The sequence below is a fragment of the Bombus fervidus genome, chromosome 6, assembly GCF_041682495.2.
Source record: "Bombus fervidus isolate BK054 chromosome 6, iyBomFerv1, whole genome shotgun sequence".
Lineage (NCBI taxonomy): Eukaryota > Metazoa > Arthropoda > Insecta > Hymenoptera > Apidae > Bombus > Bombus fervidus.
In genome coordinates, this window is record NC_091522.1 from 14,308,020 (window position 1) to 14,334,047 (window position 26,028).

Genomic DNA, 26,028 nt, shown 5'->3' on the forward strand with positions numbered 1-26,028 from the left:
TCTACGCGGTAACGCAATCGTAGCGCAAGATCTCGCAAATGATACCGGTGCTCGTCGTTCTCCGTCGTTCTTTCATATATTTTTGCCTCGGAGCGTACGATACTTATTTCTATCTTTCGAACAGAATCTGCCAGGGTTTCTTCGGATCGCGCCTAATAATCTTATCGGTTTAGATCTTTCCCGCAGCCATAAACCCGTTGTTCCTTATTCAAACAATACGCGATAGTCGGCTGAATCAGTCGGCTGAAGCCAGACACGGCTGTACACTGGCGGACACAATATCGAAAACGATCCGCGGATCGCGGCGAATCCCTCGAGCGTGTCTCGCCCCTTTTCAATTCGCGCATCGGCCGAACCATTATTCGTCTATTCGAACAATCAGCGTCCCCCTCGTAACCCATATCCCCGGCTGCGTGTCCAAAACTTACCGTACGAATTTCAACCGCGCCTTTTCTCTCCATTGTCTTTCACCCGTTAAAAAATCGAGAGAGAACATCGAGGAATAGAGAAAATCATGCACGTGCCGTTTTTTAGAAATTAGGGAAACCAAAAAAAAAAAGAGAGAAAAATAATAAAAAGTAAAAATAAAAAACGGAGGAATTTAGTCGAAAAACGAACAATGAACAAGTATGTATCAAAAGCTGTGGTCGAAGCATGGAACGCCGCAAAACGCGCCTATATCTGCATCCGCAGGAAGGTTAGCAGCGTCGCGACGCTGGCCCGACATAGCGGCGCCGGCTACGCGAACGGGACGACTAACAGTCGAGAGGGGGAGAAAGATGCACGATCGAGTGCCGCCTAACGTTCCCGTGGGTGGGAGACAGCCACCGAGGAAGAAGAAGAAGGGAAGCGTCGCGGAAAAACGAGAAAATCTCGCGCGCACGTCAGGATAAGACGATGGAATTTTTACGCAGGAAATCCTCTGCGGAACAGCGTGGAAGATGCATCGACAAATATGAAATGTGTTCAGGGTACCAGCGTGCCATTATCTCTCTGTAGTCGAGCTACTTTTCGAAAGTTTTTTCGCACAGATTTTGTATTACGACGAAAAGGGCATGGATCGGATCGGTAAATCGATGTTGCACAGGGAAAATGTTTAAAAATAAACCTCTGAGACACTGGCTAAGGGGTAATTTCGAAATGAACGATGTAAATACACGTACTCGTGTATGTATTAAAGCAACGAGACTCATCGGATAAATCTCGAGAGTAAGGACCGCAGGACTATTATCGGTGTGGGAGGGTAAGATCCTGCGGGGCATGGCTTTCGTCACGGTTGAGAGCGCATTTTGAAAATTTATACGCTGATGTGGGGAACGTCGAAACGTAGAAGCGAGATAGTCGAAGTAAATGAGAAGCGCAAAGAAGAAAGAGAGAAGAAACGGGAAGAAAATTCAGAGAGGGTAACGGTGTTCGTAGGGGGATGAAAGAGACAGGTTGACCAAAAGGGAGTGTACCTTACCTATACACGGGGCGAAAAACAAAGGTGGCTGAGAGGCGACAGACAACAGGAAGAAAAGAAAGAGGCACGTAAGGAGGAATATAGCGGGAGACGGAGACAGCGACGTGAAAAATCGCAAAAATGCTAAAAAAGTGGGAGAGAGTTGGAAGTCGGATCTAAGGAGAAACGAAGATAGCCACATGGTAGATAGAAAGAGAAATTGCAGAGAGAAAGGCGATACGAAACGGAGAGCGAGAGAGAAAGAGACAGAGAGGGGACTGGAGCGAAGAAGGAGAGAGGAAAACAGGGAGTAACGTTGCGGACTATCGACCCGATCCGGTTGGGCGCCTGCGCTCTGGCAACCCCTTCTACCGTCGAGCCGTCTCGCCGGCGACGCGGCGCTCTACGCAAAGTCGTCGGTGCGATCGGTGCGACGTTGGGACCAGTGCCTCTCACGATTCCGTTCTCGCTCTGCCCTCCGTCTCGTTATTCCGTACGTACAACGCGTCCCAGTGTTACTTTGCATCGTCGCTTGTAATACATTACGCTATATACACATATAATATACAATATATACACATTCGCGCATATACACACATCCGTACACGACATACACGCATAGACACCCGCGCGTAACCAACACGCACGCACGTATGCACGCGAAAAGATTACTTCCGGATGCGGTGAATTTCAGCCGGTGAACATCACGCCGGGCCAATAATACTCTTGGGTACGCGATCCATCAGCGAATCACGGTTACGAGTTTGACTGTCCTCGGAGAGTGGTGAAAGTTGAGAAAGAAGAGGAAAGCAGGAATATATCGGTCTACGAGAAGACAGCGGAAAACCCCCAACGACGGAGACGATGGAGTGGTAGGCTTCGAATACGACCCAGCCCTATTTTGCCTTCCGCTTCCTGTCTTCGCCTTTCCTTCTCTTACATTTGTCTTTCCTTCGATATACGGTTTAATCCGTTCCAATGTCCCTGGTCTCTGGTCGTTGTCCTTCCCTTTCGGACCGTTTCCGTAACACGATCGTCACTCTAACGATACTTTAAACAAAGTTGTTGCGTACGCGATTCTTTCTTCTTTCTTTCAGCTCATTGTTATCGTACTCTATGGAAAGAAATACAGCCGGCTCCTCCCTCTTTAATTCGATTGCTTTCGACCATTCGATTTAAACTACACCGTAAATCGAATATCGCCTACCCCGGTCTTACACCCTATCCTTTTTAGCCACGAACTATCACGAACGAACCCTTTGCATTAGTCACCGGCAAGATCGACATAGGCCATCTCCGCGAATCTACTCTACACGATTGAAATTCCATCGGATCGAGTGGATAGCAGGAAAGTAACGTAACAAAATTCGGTTCGATTGCGATTGCGGGTAGAGACGTACTAGCGCAAAGGGTTAAAGCCCAAGCCTGAAGGAGACCGCATCCTTGGACGAGCCGGCGCAAACACCTTTTCCTTCCCTTTTCGCTGCTGCTACGACACGCTCATACGTCATGTCTTTTTCTCTGTTCTTTCTTTTCCAATCTCTCCCTATCGGCATCGCCACGCTGGTGACTCGCACACCGGCGCTCTACGTCGATCGCGCGCACGCACTCACTGGACTCGCGCGCGCGCGCGCGCGTGCTCGCGCTCGTACTCGCCTGCCCGTCTACCATCCTCGTGCGCTCGTACACACGTACGCTCAGACGGGCCACAAGACGGACGTCCGACCACCGTTCGCGAATACTGCCTTGAAGGAAGAAGCAGCAGGAGTATAGCCACCGGAGGAAGAAGAAGAAGAGAACGAAAACGAGGAGAGGAGGTAGGAGCAGGTGGTAGAGTGGAGGTGGCGGCGGCGGAGAAGAGAGGAGCAGCGAAGAGAGGCGAAGGTGAGAGGCGAGAAGCAAAGAAGAAGCAGGAGGAAGTGAAGCAAGTGTAGCCGCATCGTCGACGCCGAGGAGTTACGTCCTCGGGAGGAAATCAACCTGGCCTGACGACCGTGCCCGTCGTCTAAACGGCCCCGTCGCTACCGCAGCGGCTGTGTGTCACTACTGTTCCACTGCCCCACACACCGCGGCCTCATGATTGGTTCATTCTGGAACCTCTGTCGTGCGTGCCCTTCAATGCCAATTGACAAGGTGAGAGAGAAATTGACCGGAAGATCGTTGCATCGTTCGTGGATCGTCTTCCTGATTTTCTAACGATATTTTCACAGAGTAGATTCGCCGCAAGATGTTGGATACGAGAGCCCCGCTTACAAATATTCTCGAATAGTACACGTCAATGGTATCGGTGTACGATATACAGAGATTCGGTTATTCTTTGTCGTCCCCTCGAGGCTGTTTCTCGATAATACCCAAAGCAACAGTACTTCCGATACTAACGTACGATAGTTCTCGATCGTTTGGATCGATGGCGTATCTCTTGGAACGAGTATGTGTGTGTGTCTGCTGCTACTCGTAGGGGATATTATTAAAGGAGTAGTATAGGTTGTCAGAGGTATTGGAAGAAGAAGGATTCGATCGAGTGGCTCTTTTTCGTATTGTACGATCCTCGACGATGTAGACGACTCGAAGAGAACCGTCGGTTCCGGAAATACACGATCAAGAATTTTGAAAGAGCCGTGGCTCGATCACAAAGGTAAAATAGTAACAGTTTGCCGAGTTTCTTCCTCGTCGATTCTCGCTATTATAGTTTGGTATTCAGATTCTCTCGGTACTGCCTCGCCGTATACTTTATCTCGACGATCGATGTTATCACCGTATCGAAATCTCTGTGTATAGCGGAGATTTAGCGAAGAGGGATCGGCGATTTTATCCGACGAGAGAGGAAAGTTTGGCTAGCACTCGAGCTCGACGATCTTCCTAATCGAGACTAAGCTTAAAACTCGATGGTTTTTATTCTCTTCTAGCAGTTTGATTCGCCATGCAAGAATTATATTTACGTAACGCTGATTATGAAATATCGACAAAAATCATAGCAAACCTTGCGAGCCGCGTTCGCGCTACTTCAACCGTTGCTCTAGCTATTCAAGGTTAATTCTACGCGTTCTTCCTTTCACGGAGAATATCAAAGCTCGGTAGCGCTTGTTTCACCGAACCGGCCTCGATTAGGCTTTACTACGCGTGACTTTTGTTTCCGTCGCCTTCGTCCGTGGAAACCGCTTTACAGCTTTATCGATCGTTCCTTCGAAAACCGAACTCCTTTTATTCGTCTACGCTCGAGACAACACGTGTTTCCGCAGCGCGGTACACGGTGTCCTCCTCAATATCAAAATCGATGCCGGCGTATCGACTTTTACTTCGCTTTTACTATTTAGCTTTTACCACTTGATCGTCGAATAAACGAATTTCCTCCTTTGAAAGGGACAACGAAAGATCAAACACGAAATCGCGCGGCTGACACAGTATGGAATTATAGACACGTGGAATACCGCGTTGAAAGTTCTCCTCGCATCTCAAATTGTTACAATGACAATTCAAGTTCCACGAGACATCCCGTGCATCTCGCGTACAAGAAACTCGACGACTTTCGAACAATTCCTCCGTGGAAATTTACGAGGTGCACGCAACCACGCAAATACGCGCAATAGTACTCGGGAATCGAAGGTGTCGGTAAGGCTGGTTCGATTTTCCAGTCGGAAAGAGGGTGCGACTTACTCGAATATGAAAGTTTCTCGCCAAACTAAACCCGTTTCTTTCTTTATCCACGTACGATTCTGGTAAATTTTTGCACGAGAAAGAGCCGATTCTCTCGTCACGCAAATAGCTGCAAAAATTATCGAATACTCGGAAATCACGAGTGTACGTTCGATAAGTAATACGTATTACGGATTATCGGTCAGAGGAACCAATCATCCGCGTGCACATTGTTAGGAACGAACAATACGAAGTTGGACATTGATCGACGGGGATACGTCTGCACGGAAATTATTTCGCGAATCTACTTTGCTCGTGGAACAGATAATTCCTACCATTCCTAGAACTCGCAATATCGTTCGATTAGCAATAACGGTAATAATTCGTCTGGAATACCTTCGAACGTAGTTCGTTCCTAAAGTATTGGTTTGACGATTCAAATTCATCAACGATAATACGCGCGAATATTCGCGATAAGGTTTGTCCAATTGTTTTAAAGCGGTTACAGTTTGATACGTGTTTTGTCGCTCTTGGTTCTATCTTTTTTCGAATTTATTATTCTCTACGGGCGATAAAGACGACACGCCGGTTAAACGGGTCGACTGTCACGCCTCTTGGATTAATTCGTGTACGAGGATGAAAGGGTGAAAAGGGAACCGGTTTGTTGGCATTGCGGTTTACTTGAAGGCGCGTCTCGTAAATCTCGAAACTGGAGAATTGCCGTGTTCTCGGCGACGCGACGGTTCGCTGTTCCTGTCCCAATTTCTCACCCCTTCACGCGATAACAGCACGTACCAAACTACTATGATCGTTCGTATTAAACGTACGAAATTTTCAACGTGGGAGTTCCATAGCATTCGTGCTACGGGATTCGTAAAACAGCTGCCAACAGTGATTTACAATCTATAGTCGAAACGATCACGATAGGAATCGTATAAATCCCGAACAACAAACTCGACTAAGATGGCAAACTTGATTAGTTGCGCTCGGGAGAAAATGTATTCTGACGAATCAATGCTAATCCTCTTCCGTTTGTTTTCTAACGAGCGACCGTGAATTTGTTCTGCGAAGAAAGAGGAGGCGATAGAGAAACGAAAGGAAGGTGAAACGAAAGAAAGAGAAGGGAAAGAGATAAAAGAGGCAAAGACGGGCAAATTAATGGCTCGTAGTTGAACGGTATATTATACCCATTGGGTAATTACACATTTCATTAGATCGTAATCAATTGCGTGAACAAGTAGACGGCAACAAGAACGGCAGAACAAGTAGAATGTTTCATCGTACACGTAGACCATCTTTTATCCGGGAATTAATCACAAGGAGAAGGCTGTAAAGCTGGCACAGCTTCGAAAAACGTACAGATACGTCTTCCTATTATCGTCATCCGGTTGTTTCCCAACGTCTGTACTCCTTTTCGATAAAAAACAAAACCTCTTTCTATCGTATCGATGAACATCCGTTTCTATTTCTCTGTCTCTGTTCGAAAGTAGAGCATCGACTGTGCTTCTACGCTCTGGTAGCCGATTACGCGATGAAATTAGTTTAATGTGAGATCGCAACACGCGCGGTAACATCGACGACTGGAATATTTCCCCGGTAATGTCGTCTGTTTCCTGTCTCTTCCATCTCAGTCAGAAGAAACACCATTTGTTCACCGACTCGCTGACACGATGACAAAAAGATGCGGCGTATCGATTTTTCGACGAATACGCTCGTCGGTCACCTTGCCGACTAATAAAACGCTGCAACGTTCTTTCCACGAAAGTCGAATTAAGAAACTAGGACGTGTTAGTACGACTGTTAGAACGACGATTAAAAGAAAAAACGACATTAAGTTAAAAAGAAAAAGAAAGGTGATTTTGACGATTAATTTCAAATTAGAGCTATAGTCTCGCGATGGACATAAAAATATCGTTGTTGCTATATTTCCAACACGAGCTATGCCATTAGCGGGATTAATTTGTAATAGAGCTCGCTCTAATACCTTCCACAAGTCGATTCTTCGTAAAACAGATCGAACGCGTACGTTACATGAAATTATACGATACATTCCTTTTCTTTCAGCCTTATGGAAATCTATCGTCGATTTGTCAAATCGTATCTACGGCGAATTGCCGTGCTGGCCGGACGTTTTAAGGTCGATCGAGAAGATAAGAAGCGAGGCATTCAGAGTGCATCGCATCGAGTTCGAACGATGTTTCGCCCCGTCACCTCCGGTACAATCGTCTAACAATTCGCGTGGCCGAGCGTCATGAAAAGTGGTAGGAGAACACCAGCACTGCGCCACTCTTCATTCGTCGATATGCACTATCACGTGCACCATTCTTCTGTCGGACGTACATTGACTTTTACTACTTGGTCGCCCGACTACGGCTGCAATGCGCAACGCCGGCTAAATTAGACGAAGGGTTCGCGAAACGACCCTTTCGCCAGTCACGGTAAATGGGATAATAAGCCTCGTTCGCAACAAGGGAAGGGTAAAAATACCCGGAAAGAATGCTTCTCTTTTGCTTTGCTTGACGTTTCGAAACAACCATTCACGTTGAAATAATCGCTTTTTTTTTCAAACGACTTGTAATTATCTTTCACTGGCCGAAAACGGTATATCTCCGTGGCATATTTTTAAAATGGGTTATAAATATAATAAAAATACGCGGATACGTCGACTGATTCGTAAACCTTGAAGAAACTGCGCTTGCAAGAGGAAGCACTTCGATAAATAGCAGGTGATAGAAATCAGGTTACCCGACTGTAAGCGTTTCAACTACTAAAATTTCTGTGGAACTAGGCCTCGCGTGTACTCGATTCATTATTTTCATAGGCAAAATTAACCCCAAAAGACTGTGCCCTGATATACGGTACGTAAGTTATCATCTTGTCCAGAAATAATTGCTCGCCACTCCAAAAGGGAGAACTACGAAATTTCCCCTCTTATTCGACTCGTGTCGAATCTCTATTTTCATCGAATATTCAAAATCCTATTAACGTTAACGTTCTCAAACATTTTGGACGAAATTCGTCCATGTCCGGCGGCAGAATCTTAACCGAGACGAAGTCGAGTTCTCCCCGCGGACAGAGTATAGAAACGAAAACGAAGAATGTACGAGCAGCCCATGGAAGAATGCAAGCTGTCACGATGAATTCAACTTTGACACGCAGTATTTCGCCGCTTGCATGCAGCTGGCACCAGGAGGTCGAAGTAGTAGGAGAACACCGGCACTGCGCCACTGTTTCTCCTTCGTCGATATTCCCGGTGTAGCCGGTCGGCGAGTGGCAGTACGTTGACTCCTACTACTCGACTATATGCCTCTGAGCATAGATTACAACGCGCAATCGTGTTGATAAGCCGCGTGTTGCACCGTGTTGTACAGGTTGCAACCGGCCAAGTCAAAAGGCCGTGTCTCTGTTACGTCACTACCTACGCCGCAGTTCCTATCCTTTCCTTTCTTTCTTATTCCTTTTCGTCGTATTCCGTTTCTTCCGGTTAGCGAGCGACGCGCAACCGATCGTCCAGTCTTGCTGGCATTTCGTCCTCTTCGAAGTCTGCAAGACGTCGCTCGTTTCCTTTCTTTTTTCCCCATACTTGTTAAGAAAAACGAAGGACGTTTGGTCGAATCGGATGTATCAAAAGATTTACGAGATACAACATCTTCTTTATGTCCGTTTGTGTAAGTTTGCTTGATTCTATCGGATGCTATAAAACGATAAGATCGAAGGGTAGAATACACGAAGATGTTCGCGTTATACGAAGCATTTTGATTGTGTGACGTTGCACAAAGGAATCTTGTTTACTGGGCGGAGAGAATTAGGGGAATTTCTCCCCTATGCTTGCACTCGAGGATACCAAACGATCGCTCTAGTTTGGGGGATGTTTTAGGAAGTATTAGAATTCGTTGTTATCTTACCTCTTCCATCGACCCTTAACGTACGAGTTTTTCAAGGATTACAGTATATAGGGCGCGCAGCGAGGGTTCGGATTGAATTGACAGAAATCTACAAAGACAAGAACCACCTGAAAGGTTAGCTAGGGCAGCATCGACTTCGTATATATAGTCCTTAGCCTTGGTTTAGTTTCTATAGAATATTCCATTCAACGTTATATATATATGCATCAATGCATCAATCGACTCTATATTTTATTTCGTAGTCTTCTACCTTTACACGCTTGTACACTACATTGTCTTACACGATACGTAGTTCCAAGAAACTTGCTATATATTTTCGATTTCTTTTCTTGGCAAGCGGTACAAAACCGTTTCGCTACTCTGCGAAATATGTCGCCAATGCGGCACGACACACAGTGAAGAAGTTTCGACCATCGTACGTTCCCCTCTTTCCTCTCTTCGTCAAGAGGTAGATCTACTCCATGAAACATCTTGTTCCACTTCGTCTTCCTCTTCTTCTTCTTCTTTTCTTCTTCCTCTGATAAGAATTACGCGCAAGTTACACAAGGACAAGACTCGATCTTACGCTTCGTAACTTCTGCAAAATGTTTGTCTTTTCAACTTTGAACAAGCATTGGGCTACCTCCCTTTGATCAGTATCTGGCGACTCTGTTTGCTGATCCTTCCACTTACATTAATAATCGTCCGGGGAGTTACTATTTATTATTCAGACACAGCGTACATACTTTCCCGACTCGTTCGTCTTTTCATTCACAATCGGGGTCGTGTTCTCCACAGTTTTAATTATTCTTTCTGACACGGTTTCGCATCGTTATTTCCACCTCGTCGCTAACACGTCCCCGCAATTTTTCTTTCGACTACGCGCCGTGTTTCGCTCATCCTGCGAGTTCTTTCGCGTCCATCTTCGTTTAACAGGATTCATCTGAATCTCAAACAAGCGAATCTAATTTTATCCGCGCTATGGTGTTTTCCGCTCCGATTTGTTTTGCTCCTTTCGAATTCCCTACGATTGATAGGAAAATGAGGTCGCGCAAGATCGTCAATACGAGTGCAGGCCACGTTAGGTTTCCACGCGATTGCACGACTGTACTCGACCGATCAATTCCTTCGAGTCGTAAAAATGAATTAAATAACAAATTAAAAATACATCCTCGTGAAACTGCACGTCGAATCGTTCGCTTCTTTCGAACAAGTAAGTTCCGAAACGCAAGCGAGAGCAAACACGAGAAAGAGCAGAAAGCAGAACTGCAATAGCGAAAGAGTTTCCTCGTTAAACCGCTTCGAGGACCTGCTGTGTCACGGGCTACGTTCCGAGCAGTCGGATATCGCAACGAGTGGCTCGTAAATCCTCGAGTTCACTTCACTGACACCGATCGCGACGATGACGATCGTGCTGTTGATCATAATAACAACAAAAAGCAACCGTTCAGCGTACTCTGTTCTCGCGATATCACATTTACCGGGCTCGTTTGCCAATCCAATCTCTTCCATCTGTTGACTGTTCAGTTTTTATAGCGAAACCAAAAGAGTCCTTCGAGTATGAATTTAACGCTTTCTCTTAGCACCGCGTGTTTGTTTATGTCATTCGTCGTCAAGTTGCTGGTTTCGCGAATGCAGAAATCATCGTATTCTTCGTAAATTTTCACCACAATTTCGATACGAATTTCCTCTCGAAAGACGAGCAGTACGTGGAAAGAAATTGATTAATAAAAACATCGAAGAACGATAAGCGAGGCTGTGCTGGGATATAGGAAGAACGATAATTGTCTTGGAAGTCTAACTAGGGGAGGAAAGAAGAGCTACAAGGGAAAGGAGATAGGATCGCTCTCTCGACGATGTCATCTCGACGTCTCATCGGCATGCAGCCGGTTGGAAAAACGGATTTCTCTCCGTACTCCGCCGAGGCGAAAAATCTTCGATCGCTTGGAAATTACCTCGTGAAACGAGAGACGCGAACGGAGTGAAAAAGGCGATGTCGTTTCGCCGACCGAGGAATCGCGCAACATTTTCGTCGATCTGTCGGCTGACGGCGCGTAGCAGCGCGCCTATTCCGAACGTTCTCTCGCGAATATCTGCTTGCCTCCTAACCATTGACGTTCGAGTAGCGAAAACGGAGGAGTAATTAAAAGTTTAAATTGCCGATTCGAAAGTTATTTGGTCGAAATACCACCAACAATCTTTTCACTATACGCGAACGAAAGACTCGAAACATCGTTCGACCTCGTTTTATATTTCTCTCGGTACGTAACGTCCGCAGTTGGTTTTCTGAATTCGTCGAAGTAACTTCTAGATAGCAGAATCCTCTTTTTCTTCCTTTTTCTTCGAATATATGTTACGAGTGGAAACTTTTCAGAGCTGTAAATATTCAAACGCGTGTCCACTTTTCGATCGAACTTTATGGAATTCGTCGATCGCTTTTAGCGTAGTGTACGACGTACTGTCGAAGCCTCTGGGATTTCCTCGCAATTCGGCAGCGCGTGAAATATTCCTAGTCGAAGCGACTTGGAGAAGAAAAAGATCCTTCGAAAGAAGAGGTCGAGAACACCGGGCTGACAGTTGTATTCGACGAAAGGAGAGTTTCATTCACACCCGGATTCGTTAATGAACTGCCGGTGCCTTCACGTCGTAGTTCGCGAATTTTATATTCATCTATTTTCGACGAATATCGATCGGTCGACGCCGCCGTCGAACGATTGCGTCGAATCCTCGAGCAAGCGAATGATTCGCCGACTCGACGAATTTCCTCTCAGAGACGAGTCAACGAGCGTATAATCGGCCAACTTTTCAGACAATTATCGAAGTCGCGAAACGGCCGACTTCGTCGTCTTCGTTCCGTTTTCGCACGCGTTCGCAGATTCGAGCGCGCTCGGTATAATTTCTCGTTAGTTATTCGTGTTTTAATTACGAGACGCGTTCACAGCGGTGTCTCTATTAATTGCACACGCGACATCGTTCGGCGCAGTTTTCTTTGTACTACGGCGTAATTTTCAATTAACCGGCTATCTCGTTAAATGCGACTTTTAACGACAATTATTCCGCGAGCCTTCGCGTGTTCCGTGTCCAATTACCGCTATCTAATTTCATCGGAACAATCACATCGACCTTTTGATTTTGCCCTCCCTTCCTCGAACACCGCTCCTGCTTTTCATTTCCGCGATCTACGAGTTTTCAACGATTCGAAGTCGATCGAATCCTCCGTTGGTAGACTTTCCACCGCCTACATCGTGATTAAGTTAACGGAAGTTCTTTCGCTTCGCGAAACTAGTTTCCACCAACAACGAAGGTAGCGTTGTTCGCTTCTTTTTATTCTTCCTTTTTCATTCTTTTCTTTTTTTTTTTTTTATGGCAAATAAGAAATTTCCGCGTCTTAAATTTTACATTTTATCGGCATTTAGCGATCAGAACGACGTCGATTGAAAATTTCGGAGTAGGTCATCAAATTCCGCTTATCGTTGACTTTGTAAGCGATCGGACGAAAATATGGAAATGTTCGCGTGGTAGGGCGAGTGGCGAAGCGGCGTGGCGTGTCGTGGGCGCGGCGACATACGAAAAGGTTAACAGTGCCCCACATCGGCATTAATAAATGAACGTATAAGGATCGATAGACGGTCGTAAATACGGCAGTCCACCGCACTAGTCGTAGGTGCTGCTTTGCCGCTCTGCATCGACGCTATACTTTTAAATCAACCGATCCATTTTTGATCGCGCCTCTCCTCTACTTTGCGTTCACGTACACCACGCCGGAACAAATTGTTTCGAAATCCAACGGAAGAAATGCGGTTTGTAACCGATGCATAAATATCGTGTCCCGAGGTCGAATACTCTTTGATAATACAAGAGAGGAAGAGAATGCAATTTTGTAACAAGATATTATGAAATCTATATAAAAAAAGAAGACAAAGAGATTAGCATGACGTTGGTACCATCTCGGCCTAAATTACAGTAATTATTTCGCTGCGCGATAGACATATGAGCCTAAAGCTTTTGCAAATGGATTATGGAAGCCCCATGCATCGACCTGTCTGTCTATCTATCGAAACCTTGCAGCATGTTTTAATTGGTACAATGAACGCCCAGATACACGACGTTGGAAATATTTCATGCTCCTCGAGTCGTCCTCGAATCGTTAAATATCAGTTTTTTTTTTATTTCGAAAATGTCGAAACGCGTAACGTGGTTACGTTTATCCGGCTCTGTACTACAATATTTGAAGATACAACAACGGCGACCGTGCTTGTTGTTTTACTTGCTTCTTGTTAATGGGAAAAAGTCCGGTCGGACAGATGAGCATGGAAACGAATGAAAATATTTAGAGAACGTAGCCGGGTTGACCATACGCGCTGGTACGCGTGTCCAGACCACGTTGTCACCTCTGCGTTCTCGGACATAGAACCGACAGTATCTGGGTTAAGTAACTAAATCAATCAACTCTGAAAAAACAGGACAACGCAATTAGCGACGCCGCTACAAATCTGTCAGGTTTATAAAATCCAGCGGAAAGAGACAGCTTACCGACTTGCCTGTTAATACGATAAAATACGAGCCTCGTTCCTCTTATGCCTTTTAGAAAACGTCTTTTCTCCTCGCCTATCCACGGTCCATGAAAACGATCTGACGTTTGTCGAAATCTTCGCGCCGGTAAAGTGGCGTCGTTCCTTTTTTTCTTTTTTTTTCTATAATTCTCTTCCTTTTTCCTTATCTGTCCTCTGTCTTTGTTCATTGCAACCTTTACGAAGCCGCGTTAGCGTTTTATTTTTATACCAGCGTCATACATTCGTCGAAGGAAAACTGATCGACATTCATGGAAACTCCATTTTTTTACAGTAAAACAAAAAAAAAAAAAAAAAGAAAGAAACGAGAGGGAAGGAAGGAAGGAGTCGTTTCTGGGCACTTCAGCGAATCAATACCCGTTGTCATCGTACTCGATTGTACGTGCATAGGTTCGAACGTTCTCGCCAACAGCAGATACGATTGACTTCTCGTTTCTACTTGTCGCAGGGAAATGTAAAGTCTATCCAGATATCCGAAGTTGAATCGTACACGCGATATACGACACCGAAAGGGGCCGAACTTATGCTTCGATCGTCACGGACAATCGGCAAATCGTTTTATCGATCGCCTAACCGTTTGTACTGGATTAACTCTGCCACGATATGGTTAACAAGTTCGACGTAACGGATCGTCCTATTTATTCAAATTCCCGGCCTTTCTTTTCAAACGTTTGCCCTCTCCCAATGATTTTGAGCTCGATCTTTATATCGTTAGTGTTTCGAAGGTATATCGGATCGGTGAATGTCATAGGTGTCGAAAGCGCCAAAGGGAGAAACGCAACAAAATGCGCGAAACGAAGAGGAGGTGGAAGTTTTATTTCAGAACGGCTCGCGGTGCTTAAAGGGAAAGATCCACGAAATCTACTATGCGATATTTCAGCTATCGTTTTGTAATAACTCGCTGCATCGATTCTGTATTGCAGCAGCTCCATTCAGAGTATAGGAGCACGTACACATGGCACGAGTACACTGGGCCGCATCAGGAGCATACGGTCGTTCGTCGAGCTCCGCAACCACCGCCGACGTCGAGTAAGTTCACTCTATTTATTATTTAACTCTCCGTTTATATATATACATACTCTGTTCACGATCTAGAAAAAGTCAGTCGTTTGATCAGTACGATCTAGTCTCTTAGCTAAATCGTCGCATAGTTTCAATATCGGTATGGTGTTTGAGTAAATAAAACAGCAGCAGAGTGCTTTAGGAGAAAAAAAAAAGAAGAAAAAATCTACGAAGTGGTTTTTACAAAGAAACTAAAACGAGCAACGAACCTCATTAACGATAACCGGATAAATTTCCTCAGGCATCCATACCGTGCTGTTTAAAGGTTACATAATTGTCTCCATAAATTCGTTAGAATCATATCAGCAGTCGCGAGCGTGAAAAAGAAAAAAAAAAAGAGAAGAAAAAAGAAGAGAAAAAAAGAGGTAAAAATAGTGACGCGTTCCTCGCTTTTATTGCAACAACGTCACTGAATCGTCGGGGTGAATAACGTTGTTAGAGACGCGATTAACGTACCGTATCCTCGAAATTCATACGTAGAAATATCCTGCGAACGACATTCTAGTTTTCACGTTACGAGCGTTCTCTGGTACGCGGTGACGCTTATAGAGAAATACGCATTGAAAACGCGATCAGTGAATTAAGTGGAAAAACGTGTAATGTGAAATTTAAATAGACGCGATGACGATGTTGATAGCGATAATAATAATGATTATAATCACATTTTAGATGAAAGAAGAAATTCACGCTCGTATCACGCTCCAGATGATTCGTACTTATCGACTTCCATTTTTCTCATGATCTTTTCTTCCCCTTGTTAGTATTGTAAAAGGTGTTTAGCGATTTTATTTCTTTCTTTGATCGTGCTACTTATAGTCATCATACATCTGGTCTCATTAATACCGCACACGCTCTGTCGTCACGTTTCACCTCCCGTTTTCACACCACCACCGCCATGTCTCTCACCTTCGTGACTCGTATAATCGTACCATATATAAGTATGTATAACATTTTGTTTCACTACGTCTGTCTTATACGTCCAATTATACCACTGATTTCTCCATAACGTGTACATTCTTTGTTCAGTCTTGTCGATGTTGTCAACTCTTCACACTTTCCTTTTCTCCATCTTTATTCCTTACTTTGATTACCGACGTTTATGTGAACGTGTGACAAAACGCTTAATTATATATACAGCTATCCTAGATTCTATATTGATACGAGCCTAAACGTCCTATACATCCTCAGAGTCGCGATTCATAAGATCGCAAAACGTCTCGAGACACGTGGCCGTCGATCACGCAGACTATATCAACCCAATCACGGCTCGTGAGCTACCGTGAAAATAATTAATTAATCACTCGGCGTAGCTATCGGTTATCGATAGCGGCCAGGAATTTACAAACGATTCACGTTTGATTTGGCAACGAGCTTGCTTGGACGTTCTCGTGAACGTGGGATCGGTTTTCGGGCCAATTTCTCTCTCTCTCTCTCTCTCTCTCTTTTTTGTTATCGTTGTTGTTATTGAAAAAGAAACGGAAAGACAAGCGGTATCGAAACCGAAACGGGTCACTAGACCAGGCAGCCGAAATACGGATAACCAGAAAAGAGCGAGTTTAGCGAGAGAGAAGTAAAAAGCGAAGAACGTAAAGGGAAAGAAAAGTGAACGAAAGACAACGAATAAAAGGGAAAAAGAGAAAACGAGAAAAGAAAATGGGAACGAGAGAAAAGAGAAAAAGAAAGACGAATACGGTGCCAGCTGCGAATTTTGATTGCAGCGAAGCAACCGAGCGCGAAGCTACAATCGGCCAAGTCAACCGAGGATGAGAACAACGAAGGTAAGACGAACGATCGGAGCTACGCAAACATCTAGATTATTACGGTTTATTTCGCTCGTTTTAGCCCCTTTTTTTAACACCTTTTTGGGGGGTGGAATTTCCACTTTGGCCTTGCTCCGTTTCATTCTCAACTCCGCCCTTCTTTTCTTTTAATCGTCCCATTCCCCAGGCGCGAGGAGATCCCATCCAACGTAATTAACCCTTCTGAAGTAACTTTCGCTTTCGGAAACGTCACCAGACACCTTCTTCCGAGCTCTGTGCCGCGACACCGTCGATACTCGTCGACGTTCTATTCGCGAGTTTCACGGTCGAAGGGTTAATGGAGCATGCTTGCTTGCGGTTGACCGATGATTCCTAAGACTCGGTTCGCATTTTGCTATTTTGTAATCGCGGTTTTACATCGCCGAGAACAATCATAGCGATAGCCATATAGCGTGTCGAAGAAAAGTAGAAAAGTACCGTGCGATTAGAGACCACCGGTCGGTCTCGTGTTTGGAAACAATTCCGCTTTATTCGACCGTTACATACGCATTAATTTCTCGAGGGCAAAGCCGTGCTCGATATAGAATGTTTATGAAGCTTTCGAAGCGACCTTCGAGCTTCGCGAGCTCGAAAAAAAATTGCACCGGATTAAAACACAAGTGCGAACCAGGTCTGAACGTTCCAATCTCCTCTCTGCGCTTGCCTCTGAGTTTTGCGACGAATCTCGCGCGAACATTCTCATCTGTCACGTCGGTGTGTGAATGCATCCATTGTGCAGGCTGTGTTTAGGTTGCATCGACTGTCCTTAGGCACGCGTTTCTTTTTCTTTTTACCCGTTAGATCTTGTATACGTAGGACATGTTGGCATAACCGATCGAGGTACTTCTCTCGAGGAAACGCGCAAACAGTCGCTACGATCTTGAAAAGCAAAGAAACAGAGAAAATAAGAGAAAAAGGGAGGAGGGGGGAAGGAACGTATTTCGTCGAGAAGCGTATCTCATCGAATCGAAACGAACAAAGGTGCACCCTTTTGTTTTTCTATCTTGCCCCTTGGAAGAATCTTGTTTGGAAACGGTATTCCTTCGAAGACGTTCTACTCCCTTTTGTTTTTGATTTCATGCATTCTCAAATGTTTTATACGTTAACGTTTGCCAGCCAGATTGCCCGTTATCATGGACCGCTTGAAACACGTACAACCTTTACCTCTGCTCCAAGTAGATACATAGGCTAGATAGATAGTGCACGATGCGCCTCCGCATTTACTTGCACGAAAGTTCGCACAGTGGTTTGCCTCGAAAATGTATCGTTGTATATACGCAGCATATACATATATTGAACTCTATACAACTTGTTACAACTTGTTCCAGAATTCTCGAACTATCAGCTTCGCGATTCGCGCTAAAAATAACCCCTCGCCCCCTCACACTTTTCGCCAAAGAATTCTCGCCCGAGAAAGTTGAGAAAGAGACGACACGCGATTTTTCAACATCCAACGATTGCTCGATAAACATTGCGTATTGCAAAAACTCCGAAGCAAATCAATTCCTTCTATAGACAAACGCGGATTTCCCTTCTCCATTTACATAAAATAGAACGACGATGAATAGTATGCTTGCGCTGTTCGACTTGTCAAGACGTTTCGACGAACCGCTTATTCAACTTTACGTAAAACGGAGAAAACACGAAGAAAAGAGAAAACGGATTCTATTTCTATAATTGTTTCCTTTTTCTTTTGTTTCTTTTTTTTAAACATCGAGAAAGAAAGCTTCTTTCTAGTTGTATCTGTTTCTCATTTTGTTTGCTGCGTCGATCGCGCCTTTCGATTTAGCGCAGTAGAAACGCATTTCAGTTTTGCATACGTTTCTGCGTTTGGGAGCCTCTTAATGGAAATCGTTACGTCGAAGGTACCGCGCGCGTTTCTTTAGACTTTTCTGCTCGCCGCATTTCTTTTCGCCTGCACGGCAATGAAACATTTTTCAGCGGCGCTTGCCTCTATACTTTTACCGCGTTGTAGGTGGTGTACGCCCTCCCATTGGACTTCAGGCCGATTGTAGCGATTAATCGTTGCAATTAGACCGCAGCTAATTAATTTTCAATCCCGATTCGTCCCTGCGATTGGCAAAATACACGCCGCTATTCGTGCTACGTGTACACGTGTGTATAGATAGTAGATACGCGTATATGCGCGTACGCGATTATCTCGTACGACCGAGACGCGTGATCGTCTGCGTTCGAAAACTGTCGATCGTGAAATTGCGACGATTAATCGTCCCTACGATCGGACGAGACAATCGCACGAGACAATTAATTCCCGTGTTGTACGCAGAAAACCATCGACTAGGCTAATGCCCGTCACTGGCTAATGAGCAACGAATTTAATTATCGGCCGGGAGATGCGAGACACCGCCGATATTAGATGAATTTGCGGCACATTACGCCCACGCAAAACCACCGACTCGCCTAACGGGGATTAATCAACGTATTACACGGGCCACGATCGTAGTAGATTCGTCGACGGTCACCCTGGTGTTCTACGTTTTTTCCGCTTGAAAACGTACTCGATTCCTCGATGCATCGGACTACCTCTTTCTCCTTCTCCTCCGTCTCCCCCTTCCCTCGCCATTCTAGTTTCTTGGCAAACGTAAAGTTGTATACACGGAACAGTTGCTACGGACGACGTAAAGTCTTTTATCGCGAAAATATTCCGCAATTTTTACGGTGGAAAGAGCCCAACCGTTTCGGAAGACTAGCGGCGACCCACATTTTCGCTACGATTACCGGTTTACTACACTCTGTTCGGTCTGAAAATTATTCCCATCTGACCTGTTTTCCACTGCCAACGTTACGACGCGACTAATCAATGCTAGTCCATTGCGTATTGCCCGCGAAATCTTCTTCGAATAGCTAATCGCTGTCAAGTGGCGCGAATTTGCTCGAAAATTCGATCGATTCGAGGAAACACGCAGAAAACACGATACGAGAAACGAGCGTGGCTCGTAACATAGTCGAACGACTATAGTATCGGTAATCCGGTGCATATATTTTATGACAGTGGCCTCGACGGTTATTAGTTCGATTCGATCTCGTTGACGAATCACCCATCGTTATCTCTGTTTAAATACATTAAGCCAGGCAAGCATACGATTCTACGCGTATCGTGCTCGTTTCGACGTAGACGCTATCCAAATACACGAACACACACGGTCAATATTGTAATTCTAGTCTCTGATTAATATCGACAGCAATTCACGTCCGATGAATACTTTCCATCGTTTCGATTCCAATCACCGCGCGAACGTCCGGCTCGATGATTTTGTCCGATGCGCGTACATTTCGATCAGGTTCGAAGGGGAAACTTATAAAAAATGATCGATCACGCGGCAAATATCAACTGCGTAAATAAACGTTCTACCATGTAAATACACGTTGAAATTGGCGAGTAAATAACATCAAACAAACACTCGACGAAAATAACTTTCCCCGCGTGCGAACAGCCGCTTCGGTTTAATTAATTTATTTGCAGCCCGCGCGCGTTGGGAATCGTCGAAACGTGACGCGACGGAAAGAAAGGAGACGAAAACGGGCAAATCTCTCGTTCCTACCTGTTATTTACTCGCCTTCTTTTCTTCTGGCAACGGCGAACTTTTACTTTCATCGAAACTTCTCTCGGTAAATCCTTATTCAAAGGGAATGAGAGTTGTTTCATTGGTTGAAATGAGAACGTTATCCCGTGGAGATAATTAATTCATAGCCAGTAAGTCGAGCGACGGTTGAAACTAGAAGGCGTAGGTGCGAGTGAAAGAGGAGGCGGTTTTATCTGTCTCACACCGGCTATTGATATGCACGGAAATCCTTCTGACAGTTTTCTGGCATGAACTAAAGTCTGCGACATGGGTGACCGAGAAATGCCGGCTGACAATTATATTACGCGACTGTCATAGCTCACGATGGTACTCCAATTAAAGAGAAAAGCAACAAATAGGAAAATGATTGATGGAAAAGTCTCGTCCGTGACTCTTCCGTCTGCTTTTCGATTTAACAAAGCGAAAGGGGCAAACGATCTTACGTATCAATGCCTAACGAACGAGCGTCCAGTTTTCCTCATTTTTCTCCTATTTTTATGTCATTTTCTTTCCTTTCCACGAATCGAGTCTCGTTCTTTTTATGTTTTCGAACACAGGAAATTTTTATTTTTCTTTCGGTATTAAATCAATCTCGCGTGCACCTTCGTTCGTCGATCGACCGAATACTTGCACGTTGCACGATCTTTACGAGTGATCGGAACTTTGATCGTTTCTTTGTCCTTTAGACCATTGGTATCACTGCGTTCGATCGTGTTTGCCATGCATATGGAAGTTAAGCCTAACATTATTCATAGATCTTGAAAGTAGAGCATCTATCTGCGGAATGAAACGAAGCTGATGCATGTTTATTCCTCTAAAAAAAACGGTACCGTGTTATCTTTCGAAGCGATCGTTCGACTTGTGTCGCGATGAAACGATAAAACCGTTTTTCCTATTATTTCCCTTGGTGCATGATCTAATAATTCGACGGCATAAAACGAAGCATTCCCTTACGGATGATCGAGCAGAGAGCGTCGATCTCTATTCACCTACGCAACTGGAGCACAAAGCTGACATCCTACCGATGCGATTAGCTTCGATCAAAACACACCGGAAGAATCGTCCTTGTTCGATAGATCTCGCTATGATTCTCCTACTATCTGATTTAGGCATAGATCGAGCCATTTCCAACAAGATACTGATTTTTCGATTCGATTCGTTCTGCAAACTGGCTCGTTGGTAACAAATCTAGTTCGATTAACAACAGCAAACAGATCAACACTGACACCAAAGTGCACGATATCGTCGTATTAAAGTTTCAACGACGCTTATATAACCGAGTTAATAATCCACGCATCGTCACACGCAGAGACACGCAAACATGGACGTGCAAACACACGCGTCACGTACGTACGCACACAGATAAAACAGTCGCATTAGACGATCAGAAACGAGGAGAGACGAATGCATAGACGCTCAACGTCGCATCGATCATTCGTGTGCACGTTATTGTTGACTGTCCTAGCATCGCCTAGAGATAATGGCCGCTCTGAAAGCGGAACATTCGCGACGAATCGGTTGCACGGAAACGACAGAATGCAAACGGAAACGCGCAAAGAATCGACCTGTCTCTCTCAAACTATCCTCTCTTTCTGTTCTCTTTCTGTCACCTGGCTTTTCCCGAATCACTTCGAAGCTCGGAATCGCGTGACCGAAAGCCGGCAAGGCACGACTTATCCTCAAAGTACCGGTGGATTACCGTATCCGGTAACTTTTCCTCGAAACGACAACTTAACTTCGTCTCGTGTTCAACTTTTAACCCCTGTGCGGCGATTTCAACGCCGTCTCTTCGAAATCCGATTTCCGTTGACCTTAATTCAACGCGCGGCGCGTCAGCGACGAAACAGCACCGATGGAAACGCGGTGTAGCGTCGCGTCGATTTCTACGAAATACGATTTCCAGTGAAATCGAAACGACGAATCGTTAAACACGGCGTGGATCTCTCCGCGAGAACTCGAGACCCAGGAAAACATCCAGCGGTTCACAAAAGCAACCTTCGCGAAACTATGAGCCACTCGAGACGCTTTCTAAGCTTTTGTCGCTTATAATCGTCTTTCAGCAATGTTCCAAGCGTTCGAGCCTCGAGAGGAGAAAGTGCCTCTTCCAGTTTCTGCTCCGACAAGCGGCTAGCGAAAATATAGAGAGTTAATTACCAAGCGTGTTGGCAAGAGGGCGAACAACGGCTGCTGGATGCTTATGCGTGGACGTGTTGCTTCGAAAATGAAAAAAAATGAAAAAGAGAAAGACTACAAGTTCATTTTCTTCTTTCCTGCTTCTTACAGAGGAACGCTTTTTTTCCTTTCTACGACTTTGTGTGATTTTCTGTGTGCGGCGTACGCGCGCGTGCCTGCAGATACTGCAAGATGTAGCAGCTTCCCGCTTGTTCTGTGTGTTGTCGCCTCGAGATGTTCGCCTCTTTTTATAAATTCGTTTCCCGTGACATCGTGCACGTTTTCGGCCGCTGTTTAATTACCTCTATTATCAGAAATCGATTTCCGTCTCCAAACGAAGTCTCGAGCCACTCGAGCGTCTCTCTTAGCTGCTCGAAATTTCCTCTAACCATGCGAAATTGCTACCAGCAATAGGGAGAAACAACGGAATCGATTTCTAAACGATCGTACGTTCGAGTCGTGACGCGAATCGAAAGGTTTCTTTCCCCTCGTTCGGAGGAGAAGCGGTCGAGAACGCGACGCGTGTAGTGTCCCTTTCGTGTAAACGAAAGACGATAGATACTAAGTGAAAGATCTCAAGCAGCCACGTTTATTCGTTTCAGGACCCACTTTGGAACCACCATTGCCACGGCGAAAGAAATGCCCGGAGCTCGCGTACAAAACGCACGAATTCATGACGGCAGCCGATGGGGGAGGCATCGACGCCGTCGATTCGAACGTTGTAGCTGACAAAGTTCGAGTAAGTGCGAGTCGACGAGCGTGCGAACGTTCCGCGTACTTTTCAGATATCACACAAAACGAACGATTACTCGAACACGACCGAGAAAAAGGTTGGAGACCGACAAACCTATAGGTCTCGTTATCCATGTTGTACGCTTATCGAAAATCGGGAAATCGATAAACGTGTAATCGGTTCGCTCCTATTTTTAATCGACGATAGAAAAAAGGGGGGAGGGATGGAAGCAACGTAAATGGAGTCGTAAAAGTTTATTCAAAGCTTTCTTCCAACGCGTAGCCCGCAGGCCAATTTCCTCAAGTTCTCTGTCAACAAGTCGTCGTCATCGAGTTTCCTCTCGCTCGACCTGTTTTGCGAATGCACATCGACGCGTGCGCTTCTCCCGTACGAGCGCCCCTTTCTTACGCGCGTTCCTCGTGAAAGTACGCGAGGTCGTAACCATGGAATAGCGTAGTGAAGTTAACGATCGTGAAATCGTGATTACAGGAAGTTACAACGCAGTCAGGTTTGCCACCGAGTCAACTGAGCAAAGCGATTTCGCGGATCAGCACCGAGTATCGGCTGCAGTTCGCCTGGCCTAGAAGACCTCAACTGACGAATGGCGAGACAATGGCGCCGGAGGTGTTGGCCGCTGGACTTCCTGCAGGTACGACAGGCCCACCTAGAAAATCTCTCAGCATGGGAGCTCTTAAGCAGGGTATCGCCCCTACAGGACCTGCCCCGGTTCACAAGAAACGACCCGGTGATGTCGATCATAAGCGCGATGGTAAATGGAACATCTCGACAAATTTTTTCTCCTCCGATCCAACTTGCGTTTGCTTTCCAAGACGTCTTGAACCATTTCAAGTAGCAAAAAGTATCGATTTATTTAGTTACGAAGACGTTTCTCCTTCTGGAATCTTTTTAACGTTCGTTTGTTTCTCTTTCCTTTTTTTTTTTCTTTTTTTTTTCTTCTTGTGGATGTATCACAGGGATGCAAGCGTCGGAGTTGGAGCCGCTGGTCGGAGGAACCGGGGCCGACACCATCGACGGAGTGGTGCCCGAGGGCGACGAGCGCGAGGAGGATATGCCGGACTTGAAAATAGCTTTCAGGTCAGAATTCAAGATGACGTATATTAATTCGAGCTAGCTTATCGTACACGGTCCCGTATGCAGCATCGCGTAGACGAAGAGATTCGAAGGGAAGAACGAGAAAGCATCTACGACGATCCGAGGTCGATTGCGACGTATTTCGCGCGTGTATATCACACTGATCGAGAATGAGAAAAAAGAAAAAAAAAAGAAGAGCATAGAATACCCTACAACCACGATTGATTCTTTTCAGGGGTAAAAAGTCAGGTAGGACCGTAAGGATATCGGATGATAAAGGGCTGAGCAAACCGCAGAAGAAACCGTTTCCTACGTCTGATGTCATCGAGCTTAGACGACTCGCTGACGAGTACAAGGTAATTCCGGGAACAAAGATGCCACTGTTCCATCCTTTCTTTCGCCGATATTTGTTCTTCGAGTTTCAATTTGGAAACGATATTCCCCCTTTACACCTTTCTTAGTGTCTTTCGTTTCTCGAGTGTTCCCTAGGCAGGCTTTCGCCATCCATAGAACCATTAGTGTACGTGTGTCTTTGTAAATATCCTAAGTGTTACAAATACAGAGTCAAAGGTTGAACATTGTCGATTTACGAGTGCATTCAAACTTGCATGTGTTCGTCTTATCATTTTTTCTTTTTTTTTTTTTTCAACGATTTCTGAACGTTTGATTCACAACACGACTCAATATCAATCGGCCATCATCGTCACCGATCACGACAAATCTCTACGATCTTCCGTCAAACTCATATACTCATCGTACACGTGCATGCATATATTCCTCAGACGTCAAAATCGATCGAAATCAACGAAAATCGTTTGCACACGAAACGTAGTACGATCTGTGTCTTCCATAGCATGTTCTCTATACACGCGCGCGCGCGTGTGTGTTTGTGTGTGCGTGTGCGTATGTGCGCTCGCGCGCGTCATAGTGCCGCTGCAAACGCGTTATAGCTTAGCGCCTAGGAAGTAAAAAGCAACAGAATGATTGATTCTGATTTATATTAGCATCGCGACTGGGGTTGCGGTCTGGCAGCAGAGGACGAGGCTTCGCTGTGGAAACGAGTCTCCAGTAACCACGCTCTCAACGCGCTGTCCCTTGCCAGGCCAGTACACTACTCCACTCTCAAACATTCAAGTTTTCCATGTTACTCTTGACGATCAATGTCAATGGTAAACGGTATCCGTTTCGCAACGCGATGAACAGAAATATAAAGGTAGAAGAACATCGATAGCAAACGTTAAACAAATTAGACGTAAACGAAAGCTGATTGTACGAATGGAAGGAAATGAAATTTGCCGGTGAATTGACGGATAAAAAATCGTTAGAAGTAGTTGCACTCTTGCGATATCAGACGGATTGTTGGTTATTTTCGAATATGGCTATCCATCGAGCTACGAGCACGATCGATCGATCGACAATTTTTCAAATTTACATATTATCCATTTTCGTTGGTACGTATAATTCTCTAGTACTGTGAACGTAGCAGTATCGGCGTATGCATAGGGAGCATCGGCGTTTTACTTGGCACGATTGGATTCTACTGGCGTTCGACTTATCAGGAATGCGACATCGGTGATTAATTTGACGATGAGTTGTAGCATTTACCGTGAATATTCGCTAACCAATTATCGTCAGAGACAGAGACACCTCCATTCATGTACACGCTGTACTCGAGCCAGAGAAAGAGGAGAAAAGAAAAGAAAAGAAAAGAAGAGAGTCAAGCGTAGTTGTACAGGGACGAATTGTTCGAATCTTCGTACGGGTTTTGTCGTAGCTGCCTTTTATTTCTTCCACGCGATTGTGCCTCGTGCCGAATTGTCAGTCGAAGAAAAAACCCGGTGACAAGTGGTTGCATATTTAGGTCAGTGACGAAGGAAGAGAAAGAAAAGGAGAACACGAGGAAGGTCGCCCCCGTTGCCGCCACGATGACCATGCCCCCTGCTGGCCGACCATCATCGGTACAAGCTAGACCCGTTCACGGAATTTTGCATGACGATTTTAAAGTGGTACGTACTTGTCGACTGACGATTCGTTGATCCTAACGATATCGATAAAAT

The 26,028-nt window shown here is 45.2% G+C and overlaps 1 protein-coding gene across 17 annotated transcripts in view; it reads left to right on the plus strand.

Moving 5' to 3' along the window:
• The window catches only part of LOC139988123 (uncharacterized), a 45,109-nt gene that overhangs the window by 5,660 nt on the left and 13,421 nt on the right, over positions 1–26,028 (plus strand). For 5 of the 17 annotated variants that reach the window (XM_072005128.1, XM_072005137.1, XM_072005129.1 and 2 more), the window contains exons 2-9: positions 14,453–14,558; positions 16,310–16,369; positions 22,749–22,885; positions 23,369–23,738; positions 23,854–23,974; positions 24,207–24,327; positions 24,976–25,073; positions 25,833–25,977. In XM_072005128.1, coding sequence (XP_071861229.1) covers positions 14,453–14,558; positions 16,310–16,369; positions 22,749–22,885; positions 23,369–23,738; positions 23,854–23,974; positions 24,207–24,327; positions 24,976–25,073; positions 25,833–25,977 — 1,158 coding nt within the window. Of the gene's footprint in view, positions 1–1,825; positions 2,314–3,142; positions 3,575–14,452; positions 14,559–16,309; positions 16,370–22,748; positions 22,886–23,368; positions 23,739–23,853; positions 23,975–24,206; positions 24,328–24,975; positions 25,074–25,832; positions 25,978–26,028 lie in introns of those variants that run through there. The other 12 variants (XM_072005141.1, XM_072005142.1, XM_072005144.1 and 9 more) reach the window with 9 other exon arrangements.